This window comes from Drosophila tropicalis, unplaced genomic scaffold (assembly GCF_018151085.1).
Source record: "Drosophila tropicalis isolate 14030-0801.00 unplaced genomic scaffold, ASM1815108v1 contig_878, whole genome shotgun sequence".
Classification (NCBI taxonomy): Eukaryota; Metazoa; Arthropoda; class Insecta; order Diptera; family Drosophilidae; genus Drosophila; species Drosophila tropicalis.
In genome coordinates, this window is record NW_027173374.1 from 11,275,238 (window position 1) to 11,298,726 (window position 23,489).

General features: G+C 40.5%; 10 protein-coding genes across 13 annotated transcripts; 4 read left to right on the forward strand and 6 right to left on the reverse strand.

Moving 5' to 3' along the window:
* The first annotated feature begins 26 nt into the window (after positions 1 to 26).
* LOC137584261 (glutathione S-transferase 1-1-like) lies at positions 27 to 670 on the forward strand. Its single transcript, XM_068299575.1, has one exon. The coding sequence runs from the start codon at positions 27 to 29 to the stop codon at positions 663 to 665; it is 639 nt and encodes a 212-aa protein (XP_068155676.1). The 3' UTR covers positions 666 to 670.
* Positions 671 to 1,082: 412 nt separating this feature from the next.
* LOC137583854 (adipocyte plasma membrane-associated protein Hemomucin-like) lies at positions 1,083 to 1,499 on the reverse strand. The gene has a single exon (XM_068299005.1). The coding sequence runs from the start codon at positions 1,497 to 1,499 to the stop codon at positions 1,083 to 1,085; it is 417 nt and encodes a 138-aa protein (XP_068155106.1).
* Positions 1,500 to 2,999: 1,500 nt separating this feature from the next.
* LOC137584351 (uncharacterized) lies at positions 3,000 to 4,914 on the reverse strand. Of its 2 annotated transcripts, none has more exons than XM_068299698.1 (3): positions 4,832 to 4,914; positions 3,757 to 4,239; positions 3,000 to 3,682 (listed from the first exon to the last, which is right to left on the reverse strand). In XM_068299698.1, the coding sequence occupies exons 2-3, from the start codon at positions 4,000 to 4,002 to the stop codon at positions 3,092 to 3,094; spliced, it is 837 nt and encodes a 278-aa protein (XP_068155799.1). In that variant the 5' UTR covers positions 4,003 to 4,239; positions 4,832 to 4,914; the 3' UTR covers positions 3,000 to 3,091. The 2 variants fall into 2 exon arrangements, with proteins under 2 accessions (XP_068155799.1, XP_068155800.1); XM_068299699.1 differs by having other exon boundaries at positions 4,798 to 4,908.
* On the forward strand, positions 4,781 to 6,774 carry GstD11 (Glutathione S transferase D11). 3 transcript variants are annotated; one of them, XM_068299701.1, is made up of 3 exons: positions 4,781 to 4,987; positions 5,918 to 6,272; positions 6,333 to 6,774. In XM_068299701.1, exons 2-3 carry the CDS (start codon positions 5,928 to 5,930, stop codon positions 6,657 to 6,659), a joined length of 672 nt encoding a protein of 223 aa, XP_068155802.1. In that variant the 5' UTR covers positions 4,781 to 4,987; positions 5,918 to 5,927; the 3' UTR covers positions 6,660 to 6,774. The 3 variants fall into 3 exon arrangements, with proteins under 3 accessions (XP_068155802.1, XP_068155803.1, XP_068155801.1); XM_068299702.1 differs by lacking the exon at positions 4,781 to 4,987 and adding an exon at positions 5,145 to 5,305; XM_068299700.1 differs by lacking the exon at positions 4,781 to 4,987 and having other exon boundaries at positions 5,643 to 6,272.
* Positions 6,775 to 8,119: 1,345 nt separating this feature from the next.
* LOC137585121 (calmodulin) lies at positions 8,120 to 9,571 on the forward strand. Its single transcript, XM_068300775.1, has 4 exons — positions 8,120 to 8,282; positions 8,447 to 8,668; positions 8,726 to 8,982; positions 9,046 to 9,571. The coding sequence occupies exons 1-4, from the start codon at positions 8,241 to 8,243 to the stop codon at positions 9,215 to 9,217; spliced, it is 693 nt and encodes a 230-aa protein (XP_068156876.1). The 5' UTR covers positions 8,120 to 8,240; the 3' UTR covers positions 9,218 to 9,571.
* Positions 9,572 to 9,767: 196 nt separating this feature from the next.
* Sol1 lies at positions 9,768 to 23,316 on the forward strand. The gene is made up of 5 exons (XM_068299006.1): positions 9,768 to 10,008; positions 10,064 to 10,603; positions 22,210 to 22,614; positions 22,704 to 22,908; positions 22,968 to 23,316. Exons 1-5 carry the CDS (start codon positions 9,768 to 9,770, stop codon positions 23,314 to 23,316), a joined length of 1,740 nt encoding a protein of 579 aa, XP_068155107.1.
* On the reverse strand, positions 10,961 to 13,138 carry LOC137584624 (fatty acyl-CoA reductase wat-like). Its single transcript, XM_068300115.1, has 5 exons — positions 12,955 to 13,138; positions 12,535 to 12,647; positions 11,960 to 12,470; positions 11,195 to 11,897; positions 10,961 to 11,135 (listed from the first exon to the last, which is right to left on the reverse strand). The coding sequence occupies exons 1-5, from the start codon at positions 13,040 to 13,042 to the stop codon at positions 11,042 to 11,044; spliced, it is 1,509 nt and encodes a 502-aa protein (XP_068156216.1). The 5' UTR covers positions 13,043 to 13,138; the 3' UTR covers positions 10,961 to 11,041.
* LOC137585836 (fatty acyl-CoA reductase wat-like) lies at positions 14,198 to 15,777 on the reverse strand. Its single transcript, XM_068301811.1, has 4 exons — positions 15,702 to 15,777; positions 15,533 to 15,645; positions 14,965 to 15,475; positions 14,198 to 14,904 (listed from the first exon to the last, which is right to left on the reverse strand). The coding sequence occupies exons 1-4, from the start codon at positions 15,775 to 15,777 to the stop codon at positions 14,198 to 14,200; spliced, it is 1,407 nt and encodes a 468-aa protein (XP_068157912.1).
* On the reverse strand, positions 16,689 to 19,311 carry LOC137585499 (probable cytochrome P450 9f2). Its single transcript, XM_068301294.1, has 3 exons — positions 19,069 to 19,311; positions 16,998 to 18,172; positions 16,689 to 16,924 (listed from the first exon to the last, which is right to left on the reverse strand). Exons 1-3 carry the CDS (start codon positions 19,272 to 19,274, stop codon positions 16,758 to 16,760), a joined length of 1,548 nt encoding a protein of 515 aa, XP_068157395.1. The 5' UTR covers positions 19,275 to 19,311; the 3' UTR covers positions 16,689 to 16,757.
* Positions 19,414 to 22,614, reverse strand: DNAlig3 (DNA ligase 3). Its single transcript, XM_068301291.1, has 4 exons — positions 21,808 to 22,614; positions 20,959 to 21,748; positions 19,688 to 20,890; positions 19,414 to 19,627 (listed from the first exon to the last, which is right to left on the reverse strand). Exons 1-4 carry the CDS (start codon positions 22,157 to 22,159, stop codon positions 19,516 to 19,518), a joined length of 2,457 nt encoding a protein of 818 aa, XP_068157392.1. The 5' UTR covers positions 22,160 to 22,614; the 3' UTR covers positions 19,414 to 19,515.
* Positions 23,317 to 23,489: the final 173 nt, after the last annotated feature.

Here is a 23,489-nt window from a genome sequence, read left to right on the forward strand (position 1 = left end):
ACGAACGAGTTGTTCGAAGACTAAACATGGATTTCTACTACCATCCTGGTTCAGCCCCGTGTCGAGCTGTTATTATGCTGGCTCGAACATTGGGAGTTGACATTAACAAGATTCTGGTCAATACAATGGAACGAGAGCAATATAAGCCGGAATTTGTGAAAATCAATCCCCAACATTGCGTGCCCACACTGGTGGATGATGGATTCACCCTTTGGGAGTCGCGTGCCATTCTCATCTATTTGGTGGAGAAATACGGCAAGGATGACTCGCTGTATCCCAACGATCCGCAGCAGCGTGCTGCAATCAATCAGCGTTTGTTCTTCGATATGGGTACTTTGTTCCAGAGTTTCTTTGAGGCCATCTATCCCCAGATGCTCAATAAGCCAGCCGATCCTGCTGCCATAAAGAAGGTGGAAACGGCACTCCAATTGCTTGATACTTTTCTTGAGGGCCAACAGTATGTGGCTGGCGATTCGATGAGTGTGGCCGATATCTCGATCTTGGCCACAATTTCCACCTTTGAGGTCATTGACTATGACTTAAGTCCATATCCCAATCTATTACGATGGTATGAGAACGCCAAGGAGCACACACCTGGCTGGGAGGAGAACTGGGAGGGTATATTATTGATTAAAAAATTTGTAGAGGCCAACAAAGCCAAATAATTTCATTTCCCAATCTCTAACCAGATTTCCCAAAAATATATAAAAAATCTATAAATTTCTTTGAGGCAATCTAATTTTCTTTTTTTTAAATTTAAAAAAGTTCTTGCTTAAAGACGTTAAATCTGTTTTCCAAATTTTGTGGGCAAAAGCTTTTGTTAACGAAAGCTTTACCTAATTTTGCACCCAGTAGCGAATTTGAGGCTATAGTTTTTTTTGGGGGGCGTCAAATATTGTCAGTTTGAGCTTAGAAGTGTTTACTTTTCGTACCACTTCGTAGAATTCTTGTGATGACTTGACTTGGCCAAGGAGTATGGCTCTGAATAAGTCGGCCCAATATAGAGACTTTACTTTAATTAGTTTATTATAAATTTTTAATCATTTTTTTAATATAGTTTGCAATGTTATTCCATGTCATGTCTATGCCCTATTACGACGAAGACGTCGATTGACACCTTGATAGTGGATCCTGTGAATTCGAAAATGACGGCGATGTTTCTTCTTCTTGGGAGTCGGCGTGGGAGAACTTGGGCTTGATGGGGTAGTAGGAGACGTCGGAGGAGTTGTTGGTGAAGTGGGTGTTGTAGGCGAAGTTGGAGTGGTCGGCGAAGTTGGTGTTGTGGGAGAGGTCGACGATGAGTCGGACGGAGGTGTAGTTGGGGACGTCGACGATGAGTCGGACGGAGGTGTTGTAGGCGACGTCGATGAGGAGTCGGATGGAGGCGTTGTGGGCGACGTCGATGATGAATCGGATGGAGTTGGTGTATCAGCACCCAAAACAGACATCATTTGTATTGTGGCTACAATACAGATGAAGATGGCGAATTTGGATCCCATATTGACTTTCTTTTTGTCGAGTGTTCTAGTGATCTGTGTCTTTTCCTCATCCCGAGCCCACTATTTATAGGCATCCATATATTTAGTTTGGGTAAACAATTAAATGTCTGGATTTGGCAATTGCCAAAAAAAAGAACAATAGAATGTCAGCTTTAAAAAAGAATCGCAAATACAGATCTTTGTCTCTGAGCCTATTGTTGAATTAAACTCGCAAATGTCGATCTTCCTCAAAGAGTATTCTCTATTTGCAGCTGTTCAATCAAATTTTCAAACTTATTTCAACAAATAATTTTGGCATAGAAAAATTCCACTGAAATCAATGTTTGAACATAAATCGAAAGTTTCCACTCTACATCAGTTCAATGAAAACTAAAGTCAATAATTCGAACCTAAATCACGGATTGATTTAATGTTTTGTCTAATCTTTATAATATTGACTTTATTTAATTTCGTATTAAATATTATAAATCGACACCGATCAAAGGATATCGAGGCAAATGGCGCTTGTTATATCGTTGAAGTCGATATTTTTTAATTGTGGGTGATCGTTTGATCCGGGTTTTTGAAGCATCATAAAATGAGCTTCTTCCTGATGCACTTGCTGGCGAACTTCCTGACTGTGGTTGGGTACTGAATGATGGAGATGTTGACGAGTAGTCTGCCCCGCTGGGATCCTCAGCCAAAAGAGATGCCACCTTTAAGATGGCTATAATACACAGATAGACAGCAATTTTGGATCGCATGTTGACTTTCTCCAACTAAATCTAGTAAACTGATGCCGTCCTAAGTTTGGAGGTCCAGTATTTATATCACGATTGAACATTATGTTTAAGCAATGAATTCATTTGAATAAATTAAGCAAAAAATACTAAAAATCATATCAGCATACCAATAATTATCGAATCCTCATCTAAAAGAGAGACGGTTAATATGATTCTTCTCTTGTCAAGAATATGCAATATTCTCTAACCGACTAACAAATAGAAAAAAAAAATTTGAATTTCTTTAATGGCAATTGCTCAGCTTCGTTTTTATAGATATATCCATGCAGAAAATGTTCAGATTACTTATGAAATTGAGAATTCCATTTGAATCATATGCAAATTCAATATACTGAAAACTATAAAATATACATACATACATATTCAAAAGTAGAATATGCATAATTTTTCTAGTAAATAGGTAAATCCAACAAATTGACAATGTAAATCGGATCACGACATCATCGACATGCGATTCAACTCCAACTCATCGGCAGCTGCTCCCCAGGTAACCATTGACCCCATGAGGGCTTAACAAGTGCAACTAAGTATTACATTGAAAAGTTGTCAATGAATACATACAAATCGTTTACATTTCAAGGTTGTCTTTAAGTCTATTCTAATATTTATATAGCTAAGCGAAATCAACTGATTAAGCCGATTAATTTACCACATCTCTTATTCTCGATTCCCTCGCGTAAATTCACAACAAATCACACAAAAACAAAGGGGAAATTAGTTTTTGTTTTATGGCAACATTAAAAGGTATTTTTTTATTTAACTTAATTTACGAGTGAGTACTAAAATATATTCCTATTACGTAAGCAGGCTTCAGTCCATCTCCTCTGTAAGTTGCTGCAATTGGCGATATTTGCGTATGGCATTGCGCACGAATTCCGTAGCACGTCGCACTCTCTCCGGTGTCATTTCCTCAGCCAGCATGCGACCCACATCCTGGGCACCACCAGAGCGCAGAAGGTCCACTGCCTTGGCGGGTATCTCGCAAATGGGCGTGAGTCGACACAGAGCACTGGTAATGGCACTGCCGAAAAGGATAACGCCCACAGCAGACACGATGACGGCGGCAATACGGAACAGGGTGGACATCAGAATGGTGGGTAGCAATTTGGAGGCAAAGGCCAGAAGGGGATTTGACGTAGAAGCTGGAGTTGGTGCTGCAGCCACCGTTGTGCCTTCCAATTGACTGACTGCTGCTGGCGCCAAGAAACCTTCATAGCCCGTTTGAACTACTATTGGTCCTGGATATGGATAAAGACCTGGAGCTGGATAAGCTCCAGCAAATGGGCCATATGCTGCAGCGCCATATTGGCTAAGATACTGCTGGAACACTTCAGGAGTGATAAGTCCACTGGCATAAATGGATGCTGGATCAATGCTGCTAGCAGAGGCCACGTTGTCGGGCTAAAAACAGATTAACATAACCCCGGTTACTAATTCTCTTCCCCATTAAAGTGAAGTTTACAATAGCAACTCACCACCGACTGCTCCGAGGATTCAGGTGAAATGGCGGTATTAGTTTCGTTGACATTGCCTTGTTCCAAATCTGAAGTAGGTTTGTCATCCACATTTAAATCTGGCAATTTATCCGTCTCCTCAATGGTGTTGGGCGTCACTGGCAAAGGTCCTTTTGTGTCAAGAGCTGGCAGTGTAAGGACCTCTCCCAGCATTAGCAATACAAGGAAAAACGCTTGTGATTTCGTTCCCAAAATTCTAGAGGTCATCTTGATTTGACTTTAAGGCAACAACTGATCCAGCTAGCATTCCACTTCGGCTCCTTTATAGGTTCGTCAGGAGTAGCCATTTTTGACATCATTTGGCAATTTATGTCACAATTCTTAAGAATTTAATCCCTGCTAATGTCTTTTAGAGTACTAACGCAGGTACTTCACCTGCCTATACAATACAGGTAGACACATCGTGATCCTGTAAAGGACTTGGCCATCCCTTACACTAATGGCCTGAAATAAAAGTACATGTCCTTGAGTTTCATGTATTTGGGAAATTACCACTGTCAGTTCAGTTTGGAGTTGTAAGTACTATTCTAAAGCCCACCCCCGTCCCAAACTCGCCATAACTTAAGGGCACTGAATCGGATAAATTTGGTGGCAATCAATAACAGAGTAAAAAACTTAATGGAACACAAAATGATGTACATAGTCGTATAAATTTAGACACGAACACCATAGAAATTTTTGACCGAGTTTCGGCAGCAGCAGCAGCAGCAGCAACAGCAAAAGCAACTTAATCAACCAGCCACGCCCCCTAAAAGGTATCCCCTTGGGCTCTATTTACCACCCAAAGGACAGAGAACAGGTGAACACATCCACACACCCACACATCGGTTGTCCGGGTAACGTTCGTTATGAAAACTAAACGACAACAAAAAGCGCCAAAACAACGACAACATGTTGGGCAAAAAATTGGAACAGGCAGACAGCGACGACGGATACAACAACGGAGACGGCCATACAAAAACGTTGACAAGTTAAAAGAGTTGATTATTATATCACAATTACCACTGAATATATCTAGAAACACACATAAACACACCCATATAAATATAAGTCTGTGCAACTAAAGAACAGCATCCCAATAGAAGCCAAGTCGTCGACCACATTGCCCGACATTTGACGGCACACTGGGGAATTGCATAGACATCGAGAACTCGGTGGCGGTGGTGCAGCACAAGCTAGTGCATAAGATTGTGTGAGTCAAAGTTAAATATTCATAATACGTAAATAAGTGAGTCCAAATGGTTGCAATTAACTTGTCGCCGATTAGCAATGGACACGATATACGAGTATGTATGTAGAAATACAGGTGTATATACGATTAGTATGTATATGCACACCCAGTGGAATAAATGGACTTTAAATATGGAAAAGTGTGCTGGTCATTGGCTTAATACAAAGTGCTGATATTGGCGTGTGATTAGAATACATTTTAAATACCTCATTTGCAATTTCGAGCCATTTACGTGAATGTTAAACTCTCATATTCAAAACTTAAGTGCTCAGCCCAAAAGTAGACTATACATTTAACTAAATAAATCTTTTAAATTGCCCTGAGGGAAATTTCAATCCTGAATGTTTTATATTTAACAAATATAATTTATTTAAGTAAATAAATATAATTTATTTAAGTAAATAAATATAATTTATTTATTTAATTTAAGTATTTATTTAAATTCTAGCAATCAACATTCATTCTTTTGTTATTCTTGACATCAGTCTTAAGAAATGTTAAGTTTGAATACTCTTTCTTTGAGGGTATATCAATTTGGTCAATGATTTTGGTTTCATTAAAATTATAACTTGAAATACTTTCCAAATGAATCTAAAGTATTCAAATCGATATTTTACCATTCGAAGGAAAAGATAATTCTCAATTGGCTGGCGTCGAGGTCAAGTGACATTCATTTTCAATTCATTTAGCAATTAACATTAATAAAACACACAAAATCGATGCATTGATTTTTGCGTACACGTGCCCTGCCAGTCGACTTTCGGCGGCAAAGGTGCCCGTGTCCATGTCCGTGTCCTAATAGCAATGTTTGGCCGTGCCACAAATTCAGTCGCCCCCAATGAACGAAACTAAACGAATTGTTACTGAATTTGTCTACTGTCTACTTCTTAGCGGTGGTAAAATGTCCACACCAGTTCTATACTATTTACCCCCGAGCCCGCCGTGCCGGAGTATTTTGCTGCTGGCCAAGATGTTGGGCCTGGAGTTTGAGCTAAAAATTGTCAATATCCTGGAGGGAGAGCAATTGAAACCGAATTTCGTGGCCATGAACCCACAACACTGTGTGCCAACAATGAACGACGAGGGACTGGTGCTCTGGGAATCGCGTGCCATATTGTCCTATCTGGTGTCCGCCTATGGAAAGAGTGATGAACTCTATCCCACAGATATACGAGTGCGAGCCCTGGTGGATCAGCGTATGCAGTTTGATCTTGGCACACTATATATGCGCCTCACCGACTACTATGTGAGTTTTCTTCAATTGGTAACCATAAAATATTGGAATTTCTTATATGTCTCTACTTAGTTCCCCACCATGTTTATTGGAGCTCCCCTAGACGAGGGCAAACGCGCCAAGCTATCCGAAGCTGTGGGATGGTTCAACTCAATCATGGATGGACGTCAATTTTCGGCTGCCGAGCATTTTACAATCGCCGATCTAACATTACTGGTAACCGTTTCACAATTGGAGGCCTTCGACTTTGAGTTGCAACCGTATAAACATGTCCGACAGTGGCTTGAACGCTGCAAGGAGCACATGGAGCCTTTTGATTATGAGGAACTAAATGCCAGTAAGGCCAATTTGTTGGCTGACATGTTTAAGGCCAAGATGAATCAGTCGGGTGGTGTTTGAGGTTAACGCCTAAATGCTTAGTTACAGTTACCAGAAAGGTGTTTAGGTTAAGAATTGTGTTAGTGTTGTATGTAAATTAAATAAAATTGTTGCCTTTTCCCAATGAGAAGTAAAAGAAGAAGAATTTAATATATTGTCTGGAATATTCTCATGCCCAATAAATCTAAAATTAAATTACGGACAATACTTTGGTAGCCAATTTGGGTCAATTTTAGTTTAATCGACATCAATGGAAAATCATTCGCCTCGAGAAGCCAATCAATTGGACAAAAACAAAATCGTATGAAAAGACGACAAGCATTTAAAAATACCTTTGGCCGAAACAAAGTTAAAGGACATTGCCGGCAGGCAAATGCGAGGATACAAACGGAAACTAACAGCAACACCTGCAGCAGCAGCAGCAGCGACAGGAGTCGGCGGACCTCAACATAAATTTAATGACACGAGAAAAAAAGTGTCCCGAATGGCGAGTGGGGTGGAGAGGGGACCTGCTATTTTTGTACCAACACGAGCATCGAACAGGGGCAACTGCTACCGCAGCAGCAGCCTCCAGCAGCAGCAAGGATAACGAAAACTTCAGTTAGCAGTCTCATTTTGGCCGCTGAATATGACGGGCGCTTGGTTAGCTCCGGAATTAGCTCTGTGGTGCCTGGTGGTGCTAGTTGTGGTCCAGTTTGCCCAAAGCCAACAAGTTGCCAGCAACAGTAAACAGCAGTCACAACTTTGGCTGGGTACGTAGCAGATCTTTAGCATCTGAAGCATTGAGTAGACCATTATGCCGATTCCTAGATTGCCCCTGTATTCATGTCGGCGAACGCAACTCAACGCAGTGGGGAAAACTCAGTATAAATGCCAGCCAGGCGTTTGGTTCCAAAAACAACTGCCTGATGATCTTCATCGGTGGCCAGGCCGATGAGTTGGTGGCCTTTCAGCTAATCCAACTGCAGTTGCGCCATGGGTGAGTTGAAAACACTTCCGGCCATTTAGATGGCCAACCATTCGATCAGAAATCCTAGATCCATCCAGTCGTGGTGAAGTGGTGCTAATCTGGGAGACAGCTGCATGACAGCCATCAAAATGTGCTCGATAAGCTATCGACGAGGAAATGCCGAATTGGCCGAATTGCCAAATGCGGAATGAGCAATCGTATGTGTAATTAAAATACCTTATGAAGGCCAATGTGGGCGGTCCGGGCGGTTGGGTGGAGCCGATTCCGTTGCCGGCACGCCTGGTTATTTATATTTTAGAAATTATTATAAAAAGAAACAAAAATTATCCAACAAATTCAAATTGTGTCAATTTATGCGAAATTTGCATACAAAATGCACCATGCAACAAAATCAAAAAAAAAAATGCAATGAAAAAAAAGACCCACACAAAAAGAAGCAAACCTAAATTTCGAATTCGATTTGTCAATAAAATTGGAGAGCACACCAAAAGCAAAATTCAGTGGAGCTTGGGGCAGAGCGCTGTGACGATCGACAAAAATATCCCGAAAATAAAACAAAGTGCAAAACGCGCTGGGAAATTGCACAAGTTCGTAATAAGTTCTCTCATTGTGAAAACCCAAAACCGTTCAAAATGTCGATGGATCCAACAGTTAACTTGGAAGATCTGGAGCGCGTGAGTGGATATATCTAATGTGAATCGATTGAGTAGATGGCAGCAGTTGAAGAATAAATGTGTGGAAAATATTTCCAATATTTGGAAATGTGTTTTATTCTTCAAGTGCAGTTGCTGGTGCTACTCCAAGAGCCAACTGACTCAGTCATTTCTTCAATCTGCAGCGTCGCCGTCGTCCCAGCTCCGTACGGAAAGTCTCACAGACTCCTCAGCCTCCGCCACATTTGGCCGATTCCGAGGCCATGGCTGTCATCAATGAGATATTCAATCCCACACTGAAATTACCTGAAAGTAGTGGACACTATACGCTGCCGGAGGAGATGAGTGCCGACGATCAGGTGGCACCTCGTGATTTGGATATTGCCAAGCTGGCAGAGCTCAAAGAAGTAAGTGGGGTTCGGTGCTTTCTCCACGGAGTCTGACCCAAGCGCTATTGTTGCCAGGTGTTTTCTCTCTTCGACACGGACTGCGATGGTCTGATATCCAAGGATGACTTACGTTTCACTTATACGGCCTTGGGTAACGAGCCCAATGAACAGCTGCTAGAACAAATGATGCAAGAGGCCCATGAACCTCTGGACTATGAGGCATTTGTTCAATTGATGTGTCGACGTACTCAAGAGTTAGATCCGGAGGCAGTTCTTCTTGAGGCATGGAGCAAATGGGATGACCATGGCACGGGCAAGATCGAAGAACGCAAGTGGGTGTTGCAGCACAACAAAAAGAGCAGAGAATATTTACAGACAATTCTAAACATTTCTAGAATCTACGAAGAATTGACCAACTATGGTGATAAAATGACCCTTAGCGAGGCCAAAGAGGCACTCAGTCATGCACCCATGGCCAAGCCAAAGTCCCTGGAGGAGCCGCCGATGATTGATTATTTGGCCTTTTGTCGTATGCTCGGAGGCATGCGAAAAAGAAAAGGCGAATAGCCAATGATAAAATGTGTTCCTGAATCAACTAAGAGCTGCTCTAATATCTTTGCTTATTTAAGTCGGAGCAGTTTAAAATACATTGTTATATCAGCAAGTCCTATCGCTCTTCCATTTATCTATCCTATCATTTATCACTTATCCATTTAGAAGGCTTGATCTACTAATCCCATCTAGTTTTGTCCATTGTAGATGCTACCCCTTAAGATAGGCTATTCTTATTACCGCTTGCCGTACATACATATTTCTATGTTGCACAAACGAAAACGACAAAAAATTATCCTTAACGCCAACTTCTGTTCGACTTTTTATCAAAATAAATCGTGAAGAACCAAACAGCCGTGGACAAATGCATATTATTTGTTTAATGGGGGCCCCCATAGTTGGGGTTATTTATAATCCCACTGAGACCAACGAGCCAATAGCAAAAAAGAAAAAGTATCGGCCAATAAATTTTAGACATCATTACGCTATGGCCCAACATTTCTACCGTTCTTTTCACATATATCTACATATATACATATATTCTTCTCCCTCTCTTTTTTTCGATATGCAATATTGTGACAGGTGCTTGGACAGTGTGGAGGTCTTTCCGTATCTGCGCGAGCCCGTCATCGAGAATGCAACACAGGCGGCATACACTTGGTGTCAGCACAGCAACGCGAGGAATGACACACCCGTATATAGTTCCGGACGTTTACTGGGACTGCGCCTGAGGTTCCAGCAGCCGCCAAGTAAACTGGACAGTTGGCACTTGAACTTGACTGCCAATTATAGATTCCTAAAGAAAGGTAAACAGGTGGCTTCAACTAATGCCATTGATGACTAAGAGCTTCTCACACATAGAAAAGTTCCAGACGGAAGGACGCCTATTGCTGGGGAGCTATTGCGATTATTACTTCTTTGCCAGCACTATGGGTGAATCAGGTGGTAATCAGGGTTATTTTCATTCGCCACGATTTCCGGCTCAGTATCCGGCGCATATAAAGTGTGCCTACAAGTTCATTGGACGACCAGATACACGTGTGGAATTACTTTTCGAAGAGCTCCAGCTGCCGCCAGTGACCAGTGGTGGTTGCCAATTGGATGCTCTTACCATTTTCGATGCCGAATCCGCTCACATGAGCAGCGTAATAGATGTCATATGCTCTGCTCGTCCCACACGTCGCATTATGAGTAGCGGACCTGATTTGTTGTTGGAATTCAATGCAAGTTCGAATCGCACAGCCAAAGGATTTCGCTGCAAGTACAAATTCGTGCCCAGTGAACAGGAGCAGCCGCAGCCAATTATGGTGGCAGCCAGTGTGGCAACAGCCGCTAAACAACCAGCCAAAGCCAATAGTCTGTTGTCGGATATGGAGTTGTCGAAGCCCGGACGAGCAATTGGTAAGTTGGCGCCTCATAAATTAGCCTAAGGACATTCACCCACACCCCCATCCCCACCCCCAGCCTACCACTCATTCCAATAAAATCCAACTGTAAGCCACAACCCAATCGAATTATGGTAATCGTAAGCAGAGGGCAACAAAACTAGACTACTTCAATAGACGCCATCGACAGCTTCCGCCCGTCAGTCTAGCAGATGTTCATGCCAGGAAGCTAGACGCTCTTTTAGCAGCGGATGCCACCAATTGGCTTGCAATGACTTGCCTTTCAGTTGCCAGTGAACACTCGACTAGTCCAAATGGCATGCTTGCCTTTAATTTTACAACTTTCCTCTTTGGTCGTCCTAGTTCAGTCCTGTTTGCTATTGCTCACTCCACCTAAATGTGAGTTTTTATTACATTTTTGGTTACTCAATTATTTAATAAATCGACGATTAGCCTAAAAATTAACTAAACACTTAAGCAGTGACCACAGAATGAAGGCAAAGGCACTGCCCAGAATACACTGCAAAATTCGATGAAGTGTTAAAAATCTGAAAAGAAATAAGATGTGAAAAGTGAAATAATTCAAACTAAAAGATAATCTTCTTACCTATTTAAAACCGCCTGACCGCGTTTTATGGATTCTTCTCCTGGATCTTCTTTGCCCATATAAATGCGCATGCCACGCAACGCATTTAGGAAATAGTTATCCCAATCCAAGTCCCGCATATTAAATTCGAAGAGCACCTTGTCTCGAGGCGACAGACTTTGCCACAATTTAACAGCATTGTCGGTCTCAAAGCCCCAAGATTTGATGGTGAATGGTGATAGAACAACAATATTTTTGTGGACCTTATCATATAACTTGAGCATGCGAGGCTTCTGTCCACGCAGACGCAATGCCATGTCAATGAGAAAGCCTGGAACAATGTGATAGAAAAAGGCCCACAACTGGAAGAGCCAACCCGAGGCGGTGAAGTGCAAGAACGGGCACCACATCATCTGTGTCAAAGGATAATCGTGAACATGAACTTTTGCCTTATCCCTAAAGCCACCCCATGTAATTAGATTCTTATCGCTAGGCACATGATTGTAGATGGGAGGAACTGCAGGCCGCGTCGTTTCCTGTGCAGTTTTCCAGGCGCAGACCAAGGCCATGTTGGCGCAATAGTCTACGGGTACGATGCCAGCCTGTGCCTTATAATTAGCCCAGGAGACGCGAACGATTCCAAATGCCGCACCATACAGCAAGGCAATGGGTCCATTGAGATTATCAATCCAACCCGACATTGGTTCCTTGTAGCTAGCAATAACTGTGGAGGCAAGAAATTCCATTAATCGAGCACCATGTGAAAATGGATCTCGCTGTACTTACTAACTCCAGGCCTATAGACACAGATGGGCATATCTCCTGCTTCCCTCTGTATCAATTGCTCGGCAAGAGCTTTGGTGTACGTATACGTGTTGGGAAATTTACCCAACAGAGTGGTCGTTATATCATCGACAATCTCATTGCCCACATTGTCAGTTAGCTGCAATACCTGGTCAACTGTGCAGTTTAGATGTTCCGGATAATATCTCTCTTCAATGTGGTTCACCACACAATTGGAGAAGGCAGTCGAGATATGAACAAAGACCGCCAGTCTAGTCATTTCCTTGGCCAGTTGCAACATCAGACCAGCGGCCCGTGTATTGATTGCCAATGCCACATGAAGTGGCTCCATAAACCTCACAGTTGCCGCACTATGCAGAACCACTTGAACCTCCTCCACCAGCAATCGGCGATCCGTCTGGCTAATACCCAGATCAGATGCCTGACAATCGCCAGCTATGGGCATTACTCGTTCCAGAGATTTGGGTTGCGCATTCAGCAGTGTAGTAAATACCTTATAAAGCATCAAATTTTCAATATAACTTGTCATTTAAAAGAGCTAGAATTATCTTTCTCACTGGATCATTTTCCCAGGCAGCGAAACGTTCGTTGATATCCTGACCCTGCTTCGGCCGGATCATCACATAGATGCGCTTGGCCTCCGTGGAACGCAGCAATTTCTCAATGATCACTGAAACAATTGGCCATTGGCATTCAAAATAAATAGCAGCCGGTTTAGATACATTTTTTTGTTTTTCGGAGATGCATTAAATAACGAATGGTTTATATATGTATTATTCTTTAGGTTGCTTGGTGTCAGCATTAAAACCTGATCCAAAGCAAATTCTTAATTTGGCTTGTCAAGAGCTTTCTTATTACTCATAAAATATACAATTTGCAAGTTCAAATACGTATTAAACAAATACAAATAACAAAAACAAGAGAAACAATCAATCCAATCATAAATATTGAAGTGGAATTGAAACTTTGGTCTCTACCTTTGCCCAAAAATCCACTACCGCCGGTGACAAAGACGATTTTGTCTTTATAAAACTTTTGTATTTCCGATTCCGTTTCGGTATCCATAATGGCACACACACACACACACACACACAATATTCCGATAATCAATTTGGCCGAAACGATCTTAGTCGCGTCTCTAACTTAAATGAGAAGTGTTTAGAATGGGCTGGCTTTATTTATACCCAAAATGAGCTGCAGCATCACAAAAAACTGAATATACATATATATATATATATATAAAAACAAAAACAAAGCTGAGATTGAGACTGGAAGTGGGACTGCTACTCATACCCTCTCAGATTAGGTACTTACTTACTTTAATACTTGCTAAATCCTAAAAAACCCAAAACGAAATGCAAGTCGTTAAAAAGATATGTATGTATATATTGTTAGGGCCCTGAGATATTGGCTTAGTGCCTGACCCGCAGAACAATTTTCGTCATACTCGTTTACACATTGTTAAATGTAAATTTCCGCTTCATCAAAAATTTCCTCGTACATACGTCAAATCCAGCGCGTGTTCTCAGCCCAACTCTTCTTGAAGTCAAGTATTTTTGTGCACTCTGAACCTCTCACTCGCCGATTATGATGGGCAATTTGGTTAATTGGAAAACGTTGTATTAGCCAAGAGAGAGATAAAGTGCATCTTGCGGCAAAAAGAGAGCGAAATCCGGTAGTTTCCAAGTTGCAAAAGGTAAATAAATAAAACTTGAGAGCACAAGTGTCCCTATGTCTGTCTGTCTGTCTGTCTCTCTGTCTGTCTTACAGAAACAAAAGTGTTTTTTATGGTTTGGCATAATGAATGGCTTTTATGGCTCCCAAATTATATAGTAAATCATAGAAATCGGGGTGTACTCCGCGTCACAAATGTACATATATTCGAATTTATTATAAACAATTTTCTAGAAAAATACTATTCAATTTTTGTAAAGTTTATTTTCTGCACAAACTGAAATAAATGTTAATTACTGAAACAAATCAAGTAAGGTCGACCAATGAAATCATTTCTTTCCAGTTATATAGAATTTTGTAATAAATTTTAAAAACAATTAATATTCAAATTTGTTTTTAAATGACTTCAATTATATTGTGTGCAAACAGCCAGAGAATATTAATTGCCAGGCAACAAAAGGCAAACTGAACAAGTCGATGTAGTAAATGAAATCTGTAAGAAATAATATTTAATAATTTTGATGAGGTTGGATTAGCTAGTTTTAGTTACCGTGTGAGTGACTTTAGACCCAAGGCAATGGACTTTGCCGTAGGCGGCTCATTGCATAGATATTGCCTCATACCAAGAAGAGCACCATGGAAATAATCATTCCAGTCCAGATGCTCCATGTCAAAGTTGAACAGTTGCTGATCCTTCGTCGTCATACATTTCCATAGTCGTTTTGTGTTGTGCGTGTCAAAGGTCCAGGCTTTCGTGGCAAAGTATTCAAATAAGGACATATTTTCGTGAAGCTTGCGATAGATTTTCATTAGACGGGGTTTTCGACCCTGCAGACGAAGACCCACATCCATCAAATAGCCGGGTAGAGTGTGATAGAAGAAGGCAATTAAATTAAATAGCCATGGAAATGTTGTGGTACGCAACATTGGATACCAAATCATCTTGGTCAGTGGATAATTGAAGCCATGCGAAAATGCCATATTGACAAAGTCTTTGAAGAGTAGCAAATTCTTTTCACTTGGCGTAAAGTTATAGATTGGCGGTGCAGAGTTCTTGGGAGGAGTGATAGCTGTTTGCCAGGCACTGGCCAGAACCGCATTGACGGTGTGATCTACAGGAACTACGGCTGCCTGAGCTTTTAGATTGAGAACTATGCATCGTACAACTCCATAGGAAATGCCATAGATTAGGGAAATGGGGCCATACAGATTGTCTATCCAACCCGATGCTGGCTCCTTATTCGCCGCAATGACTAAGTGCGTTGAGAAATTGAAATTAAACGAGCACTATATAATAATTTTGATGCACCTACTCATGCCAGGACGAACAATGCACACTGGAAGATCAGAAGCCTCTTCAAGCACCACTTGCTCGGCTAGAGCCTTGGTGTAAGTATAGGTATTTGGATATTTTCCCAGCAACGTTGGTGCCAAATCATCCAAAAACTCATCACTCAACTGCTCGCTGAGTTTCAAAACCTCATCGACGGATGATGTCAAGTGCTCTGGATAGAATCTCTCCTCGATGTTTGGTGATACACAATTGGAGTAGGCAGTGGAAACATGGACAAATGCCTCTACCCTAGACATTTGTTTTGCCAACTGAACTACGAGACGCGTTGCTCGCGTGTTGATGGCCAGAGCCACATGAAGTGGTTCATTAAAGCGAACAGTAGCAGCTCCATGAATGACTATCTGGACTTCATCTAGCAACAATTTTCGATCTGTGTCACTTAGTCCCAAGTCCGGCAATTGGCAGTCCCCAGTTATAGCTTTAACACGCTCCAAAGCATTGGGTTTCTCCTCCAGTAGTCGTTTGAATACCTTTCATAATTCATTCATCATAAGTGGTATTCATTAAAAAATGCCCAAAGAACTTACCGTATCCTTCTTCCATGCGCTGAGGCGTTCAGTTACATTTTGTCCTCTTTTCGATCTGATCAGTGTATATATGCGTTTTACCTCCGTAGTACGTAGTAACTTCTCAATGGATACTAAGGATATTCCAATGCTTGATTCGTTGCATAGACTATGGAAAGTTCATACAAACCCTTTCCTACGAATCCCGTTCCACCCGTTATAAGAATAGTCTTCTCTTTGTAAAATGCTTGAACTTCAGATGACATGTTCAATATGTAGTATATATAGTATAAATTCGTTTCACATTCAGACACGTTTCCTTCAACTGCCAAAAACTAACTGAGACATGCCTAAGTAAGTGCGTTTATTTATAAGCTGGGCTACCAAGCATAAATAACCAAATTATGTACATCCACTCGTGAAAATTTAAAATTCCATCAACATTAACCTACAGCTCACACACCTCATAGTCGGCTCGTATTATATATAGTTGATTGACCAGCCCAAGCAAAATACACTACCAACGATTATTTTGTTTTCCATTTGTTTTCTTCCTGCATTGAGGAGAACCACAAGCCCATCCACAAGCCAGGTAAATTATGATCAATCAATGCGCAGAAACAACAACAAGGCAATTGAAAGAAATATTGCAACAATCGCATAGCATGAAACCTGAACCTGTACGTGGCCCTCCTCAAGATGCTTGTTTTTTTGGGAATACTTTGAACTTTACATTGTTGCAATGTGGAATCTAAGATTGTATCGTCAGCTGTTGTTATTAAAAATTATTAAGCTAATAACTACTCATATTGAAATTCATTCAGCTAAAAATCGTATACAACCTTCTTTCTCTGACTACTTGAGATAAATACACTTAGCTACATAAGTTTATCTACATTTCAGCTGCAATTAACTAATTTCAGTTACAATAACTTAACCATCCATCGATTCTAGTCTACAAATGTTTCCAGTTAACTATTTAGATAAGGAATTTAGATAATTAAAAACAAAATACTTGATTCACGTGCCGAAAAGCTCATTTTTGATTGCTTTTGTTCGGGGGGTTATTGCAGTTCATTCTCATTACGAACGATATGTAAATGAATACTTAATGAATTATTCCAGACAAATTTGTCCTATGTTAATTTGTAAAATGAAAAAAGAAACACAATTATAATTATCATAACAATATTGCACTGCTTATAATGTTCTTAGTTTTAAATAGTATTTAATTAGTTTGATCGATTTAATTCCGTGGTATCATTTTAAGCCAAAATCCATCTTTGGGGATCAGTTGGAAGCCCGACGAAGACAATTCTAGGGGAATTGATGATTTCTTTGCTGGGGCAAGGCGATAATCTCTTAAGATGTAATATATCATAGCTTTAGCTTCCAAGAGAGCAAAACGGGAACCTAAAAATAAATAAATATATTAATTAATTAATGTTCTTGTTGGGGAAAAGGATGTTAGTATTTTTCTACCGACCTATACAATTGCGTTGTCCTAGACCAAAAGGATAATATGTGAATGGCTGTATTTTATCCTTATTTTCTTCACTAAAACGTTCGGGATCAAATTTCTTGGGGTTCTCAAAGTATTTGGGATCGCGATGAAAACCGCAGGTGGGCAGCCAAATTATGTCGCCCTTTTTGATCTCAACCTTCTGGCCATCCACATCATATGTAATATCCTTGTTGCACTCTCGGTCTACGGCAATGGCCGCTGGCCACTTTCTTAGTGTCTCAGAAACCACCTGATCCAAATACTTCATGCCCACCAAAGCCTCATAAGTTAATTCATCATCACCTAAATCCGAGCTGACCTGTTGGATTTCCTCGTACAGCTTTTCCTGCACATCCTCATTCTCCATTATCTCGTGAGCAGTGAAACACATCAGCACGGCAGATGTCTCAAAGCCAGCAAAGAAGAAGACAAAGCACTGGGCCACAATATCACGATCACTCCATTCGCGTACTGGTGCGGTTTTGGTCTTTTCTGTTTGGAGCAGTCCGCGAGCCTCCATTAGCATGTTAATCATATCTGGACGGATGATATTATGCTCTTGCCGATACTTCATGGCATCCAATACCAAGCGCACAAAGTATTGTGTGCTCTTCTTATCAAAAAGCTCAATCTTCAGATACTTGTTCAACCATTTCAGACTGAAAAATATCAAGAATTTCAAATTTTGCGCAAACGAAAATGTAGTTAGCTTCTTGCCGGCCATATAGAATGTATTTTCGCGCTCGGTAAACGAATTCACTTGCAAACCAAAGGCAGTTGAAGCAATCACATCGTTGGTGAAGCGTGTACAATAGTCCTTCATATCCAGCTCCAAGCCACCATCAACGACGTCCCGCTTCAAGCAACCGCCGGCTTCTTTGGCCACCTGATTCATCAGCTGAAACATTTGACGCATCTTGCTGCCTGTAAAGGCGGGGCTCAGGGTGCTGCGCATATCCTTCCAACGTGCATCGCGCATAGAGAACAGAGAACTACCGAACAGGTTGTTCATGTCATGTGGATCATCATCAGTCCCGGTGCTGAACACATCTCGATGATTAATGAAATGATCGAAATCCTTAATAGTGACATTCTTGATGAGCTCCGGATCGCGTAACATGATCAGTGGCTGTCGCTGCTCAAAGATACCATAGACCCTGAAATAAAATATTGATATTAATAAATATACATACATATGTATGTATGTACCATATACTTTATACTGATGAAGCGTCATTGACTGATTAGAGAGTTCCCCTACCGGAGCAATCAGTTTTGATAATGCCCGAAAACTTGTTGTGTGTTGGCAAACCTCTTATCAATTGTATGCTAGATTACTAAATTACTACTAAATTAGAATTTGTTCTACATGCTTATATCCCTTAATATTTTTTTTATATAAATGCTGAATTTTTATCACAAACATATGCCTTCAGTTGCAGTTATTAAAAACGAAAAGGTATTCGTTTTTGGGTACATTAATATCTATAACTATAATATAATTCACTTGTTTTTAGATTTGTGATTACTTTAAAAATATCTGTTCGGCTGTTTCAGAAGCAATCCTAAAGGACTTTTCTAAACTTAAACTGACCCAAATCGGCAAACATTTGTGAAATACATTTTTTATTATAGCTAGGATCGTCTTATCATTTCCAGTGCTACAAAAAGATAAGATTTACCTTTTGCAATGCTAACAAATTGCCGTGCATTGATAAGATTCTAAAGTATCTAAATAGTCTCAACCGTTAAGACACTAAACAAAGACTAATAATACGATGGGTCACTGTTTGTTATCGAACAGTTCAAACTTTTGCTTTTTTAGAGATAAATAGTTTACACATGATTGAACCTTTTAAATTTGTATAAATGTATGTGTGTACATAGTGATAGAACAATATGGTAATTCTATACGACTCCTACATATGATATATGACCTTGATTTTACGACACATTCTGATCAAAGTGCGCAACTCGTAGACATAGTTGACAGAATGAATTAATTATTTAGAACTATATATAAGTATATATCTGTGTGTCTGACATCACTCACTTGTTATTACCGCCTTTGTGATATAGATCAACAATTACATCAAACATCGATTGTTTGCGGAAGAACATTTTAGCCATGTTGCCGAAATATGGCACAGGCTTGGCAAATGGCAGTCCGCGTTCCTTGAAGAAACCATATTTGGATACAGACCAACGATAAGCCAAGGCCAACGCCACAATAAACAAAGCAATAAATTCCAGCAGCATCGCTGTATGTGACTGACGATCAGAGCGTCCAGAAATGAACTAACGGCGACGCAAACAACTGGATGCCTATTTGTTGGGGCGTATCAGAGCTTTTTAGGTTTGAGCTTTCATTGTCTTAATTAACCATAATGCAATATGCTTTTGATAAATTGAAATAAATATATATCGCTTAGAAATATAAACATCTATAAGTACATAGAATAGCAATAATAACATTAGAGAGTAGATAACACCGACATGGTTACGGTTTTAACAGCACGGCATAAAGTGGATAGGGCTGAAGGGTCTGGGTCTCTATGGACCTCTCCAACCAGCTAACGGTTAAATGACGACATATACGGCGGTAAAGGGGCCTAGAAAATAGGAAATATAAATTATTAAAATGCGCATAAAACCAAAAACAGTTTCTTAACCTCAGATGCTCCAAATTAACACTGGTATTTGTTTCATAGAATGCCAGACCAGCCTTTTGTGTATTCGTTGTTAGGGAGCCGCCATGCTGAACAAATTCCTGCATGTGCTTAGACTTGGTAGCATTCTTTGTAAAATGAGCCACCAATCCTGAAAATAGCTTGCTTTTTACTTGTTTGGGTGAATTTTCATCAACTTCCATAGCTGTTGGCGTTTCACTTTTGACTTGCGTTTTGAGTTCAGTTTTGACTTCTGTTTTGAACTCAGATTGTACATTATTTTGGATTTTATCTGGCTTAAAGTAGTCTTGAAGTCCCTTTTGTGAAGCAGGCTTGTTCACCTCACGTTTTATCTTTTTACTACTACTTTGAGAGTTTTCGTCTACTTTACTATTGGATTTTTTAGATTTCTTATCGCTGTTTTCTAATGATTTTCTCTTCTCTGGCGTCTTCTCTTGCGCAAGCTTTTTCTCTAATCCATCTTTATCCTTATCACAATTGGCTAACAGTAGATCGACATTAACATTCTTCTTTGAAGCTTCATACAAATCTAAAAGATGAGGCAAATCGTTTGCATCCTTAGATGTCTTATCACTACGCAATCTCGTGATCCTTGGAAATCGTATGGAAACGCCTGCCGCAGTGTGAGCTTCTGATTTTGTAAATTCTGCACCAGTTATTTCCCACACTGGCATTTTTTGTGGATCTACGGCCAGCACATCGGGCACCAGTGATTTCTTGCACAGTAGCCAATTAGGCGTCTTGTTGGCATCAGCACGCGTGGTTAGCTTCATTAGATTCTCATGTATCTCATCGTTTGTGCTATCATCCAAACCTGAGTGCACTTTGGTCACTGTTTTCCACAGACGATCTTGTGGATCGTAACAGCCCATTAGGAAAATGCTCAGCACACCGCCTTTTTTGCCAGATCCATACCAGGCACCAAGCACAACCAAATCTGCTGTGTCAGCCATTTTACCATCAAAAAGATAATCCTTTTTAACCTTCAACCAGTTGCGTTTGCCAGGCTGATAAGTGCCATTCGGGTTCTTTAACACTACACCCTCTAGATTGGACTGCAATACCTTCGCAGTCATCATGGCCAGTTCGCTCTTAGTCTTGAGAAACTGCGATTCTGATAGCTGTACATAGGATTTGATGGGTTCAATGTTTTGCTCGAGTATTTCGCGACGTTTTCGGAATTCGCTGCATATTAAAGATAACAATTAGATATTTCGATTTGGATAATCAATATGGATATGTTTATAGCTTACAGCTGCATTAAATCCTCGCCATCATAGAGTATGCAATCAAAGACAAATAGACAAACCGAGGCATTGGCATATTCGTGCTTCTTGTGAGCACCCAAAGTGCCAAATGGTAGTAGAGTACCCGTCTCAGTATCGACTAGTATAATTTCCGAATCCAGAATCATATCACCAGCACCAGGAAAAGCACGTGGAATATACTCTGTCAGTCGCTTGATTTTGTGATCCATCACTGGCTTCAAATTTCGACTAAAGAACTTAAATTCTTTACCCTTTTTGTGAATTTGTACTCGTTCGCCGTCGTACTTGACCTCCCCGAACAGACCAGCAGGGTTCTTTTTAAAGGCCTCCTCCACCGACTTGCAAGCATTGGCCAGCATTGGTGATATGGGGGTCATCACCTGGATTGTCCTTGTAGCCGTTTTTAAGTTCTTGGCTGGACTTTTAGCCTGAGCTTTGACTGCTTTGCCAGCGAATTGTTGCACAATGGCAGTAAGGTCACGAGATGATTGATAGGCAGGATAAGCTAGGGGACCGAAAGCATCAAGAATATGCCTTGCACGAGCGTTTATGCGCAGGTCCTGCTTGATTAGGCGGATGAAAGTGCGTAAATCTAATTCTGTGGCTTTTTTGCAAAGCTCTTTCAGCAGTTCAGTTTGGTCATCCTCTTTGGTCTTTTGCTCTAGTTGTCTAAGCATCTCGTCCACTTCCTGCAGATAGAGTTTACTCTGCGTTTGCGGTTTCAGTTTGGAAGAAGCTGCGAAATACTTCCGAAGCGTCTCGGAAACATCACCATCTGTTTGGAAAACAAGATATTAATACAAACACCAATTATGTTCTTAAAAGCAAACATACCCTGCTCTAGGTCTAATTGCATCTGATGCTGATCACTGTTTAAGATCCGAGAAAACAATTTTATCAATGCTTTGTTCTGCAGATTGTACACACGCTGAGTGGCCCCGGGAATGAGGAATTGCACCCACAGCAAAAAATCACCTTCAAAACCGGTGCCTTTTGATCCCTTCTTAAAGAATCCCTCCAGCCTCTCCACCTTTCGCAGGTAACTTGACTCCGAGGCTATTTCATCACAGATTCGCCGAAAAGTATCCAGTTTATTATCCTCATTCTGCAACAGTGTCCCCATACCCTTGCTGGCCATACTACGAGTTGGTACTTTTAAGCTCCAACAAATTCTTAGTCTAAACATGCATACATATATGCAATAAAAATAAAATAATTATGCTTCTCTATTTTCAGATTGCAAACAAACGTATGACTCGCGCGTAAACAAATCTGGCACCTTTGAATCGAATCAGCTGTTGGGTTCGCTTAAGAAAAATTCCGGTGTTGCCGGAGTGATTCAATGCCGTTACGAATTTGAAGCGCATGGCTCAGAACGGGTACAAATTCGTTTTCACGACTTTAATGTTCCCACAGAGAATGAAAACTCAACAGGATGCCTGGCTAATGATGCTCTTCATGTGTTGACGGAAACACGTGGCAAGTTCGAGACGCAGGAGCTGGTATGCGGAGCCTTTCTGCCGAAACCATTAATGTCGAATGGGCCTAAAATGCAGTTGCAATTTGTGGGTAGGCTTCCACCCACTATGACCAACAAGGTTCAATACTACGGCTTTCGGGCAGAGTATAGATTTTTAACAAGTAAGTTGATAAATTGTGTCAGTGTCAGGCATAAAATTGTGACAATATGCTACGAACTAACATGTGAAATTTTCGTTTTCCAATCCTAGACTTTGGCATCATGTCGGGTGTTCAGCAAGGTGATGAATGCACTTTTATTTACAACAGTAGCGAGCGTATTAGTGGCCTGTTTCACTCGCCCAATTTTCCGGGTTATTATTTGGAGAATGTGGTCTGTAATTATTATTTCTATGGTGCAAGCGATGAACGGATTGTGGTGCATTTCACTTACTTTGATGTCGAAGGAATAGATAAGTGGGTTGGAATACTTTAATAAAATTAGTAATACTAATTCTATATTACTTCTTTGCTAGTTGTGACCACCAGACCGCCAGCGATTATGTGGAGTTTTCAAATTTCATGAGTACTGATCGCAAATATCAAAAGTATTGTGGAAAATTACCGGACTTTGATGTGAGATCTGATGGGTTTTTCTTTCGCGTTACATTACATTCCAATGATCGATTTGTGGGCATAGGATTTCGTGCTATTTACACTTTTGAAACCAAAACACCAGAGAAGATTTTGGGCGACAATGCTTCAATGGAAAGTTATGTGTCTACTGCATCGCCTCTAAATGTTATTTTAACATATTACTTAATCATTTTAATTGCAATTATAGAATATGACATTTTAAAAATGAAATGGTTAAATAAAATATGAACAAAATAAACAATTACATATTTTGCTCTTACTTTGGCAAGTTTAAAAAGTAACAGTAACAAAAACAGTGTTATTTTCAACACTTTTCCAATCTTTTAACAAACTCTATCCTCTATATACCCTGAAGAAAAAAAATGATTTAAAAGCTGATACATATTTGTAGAAAAGACTTC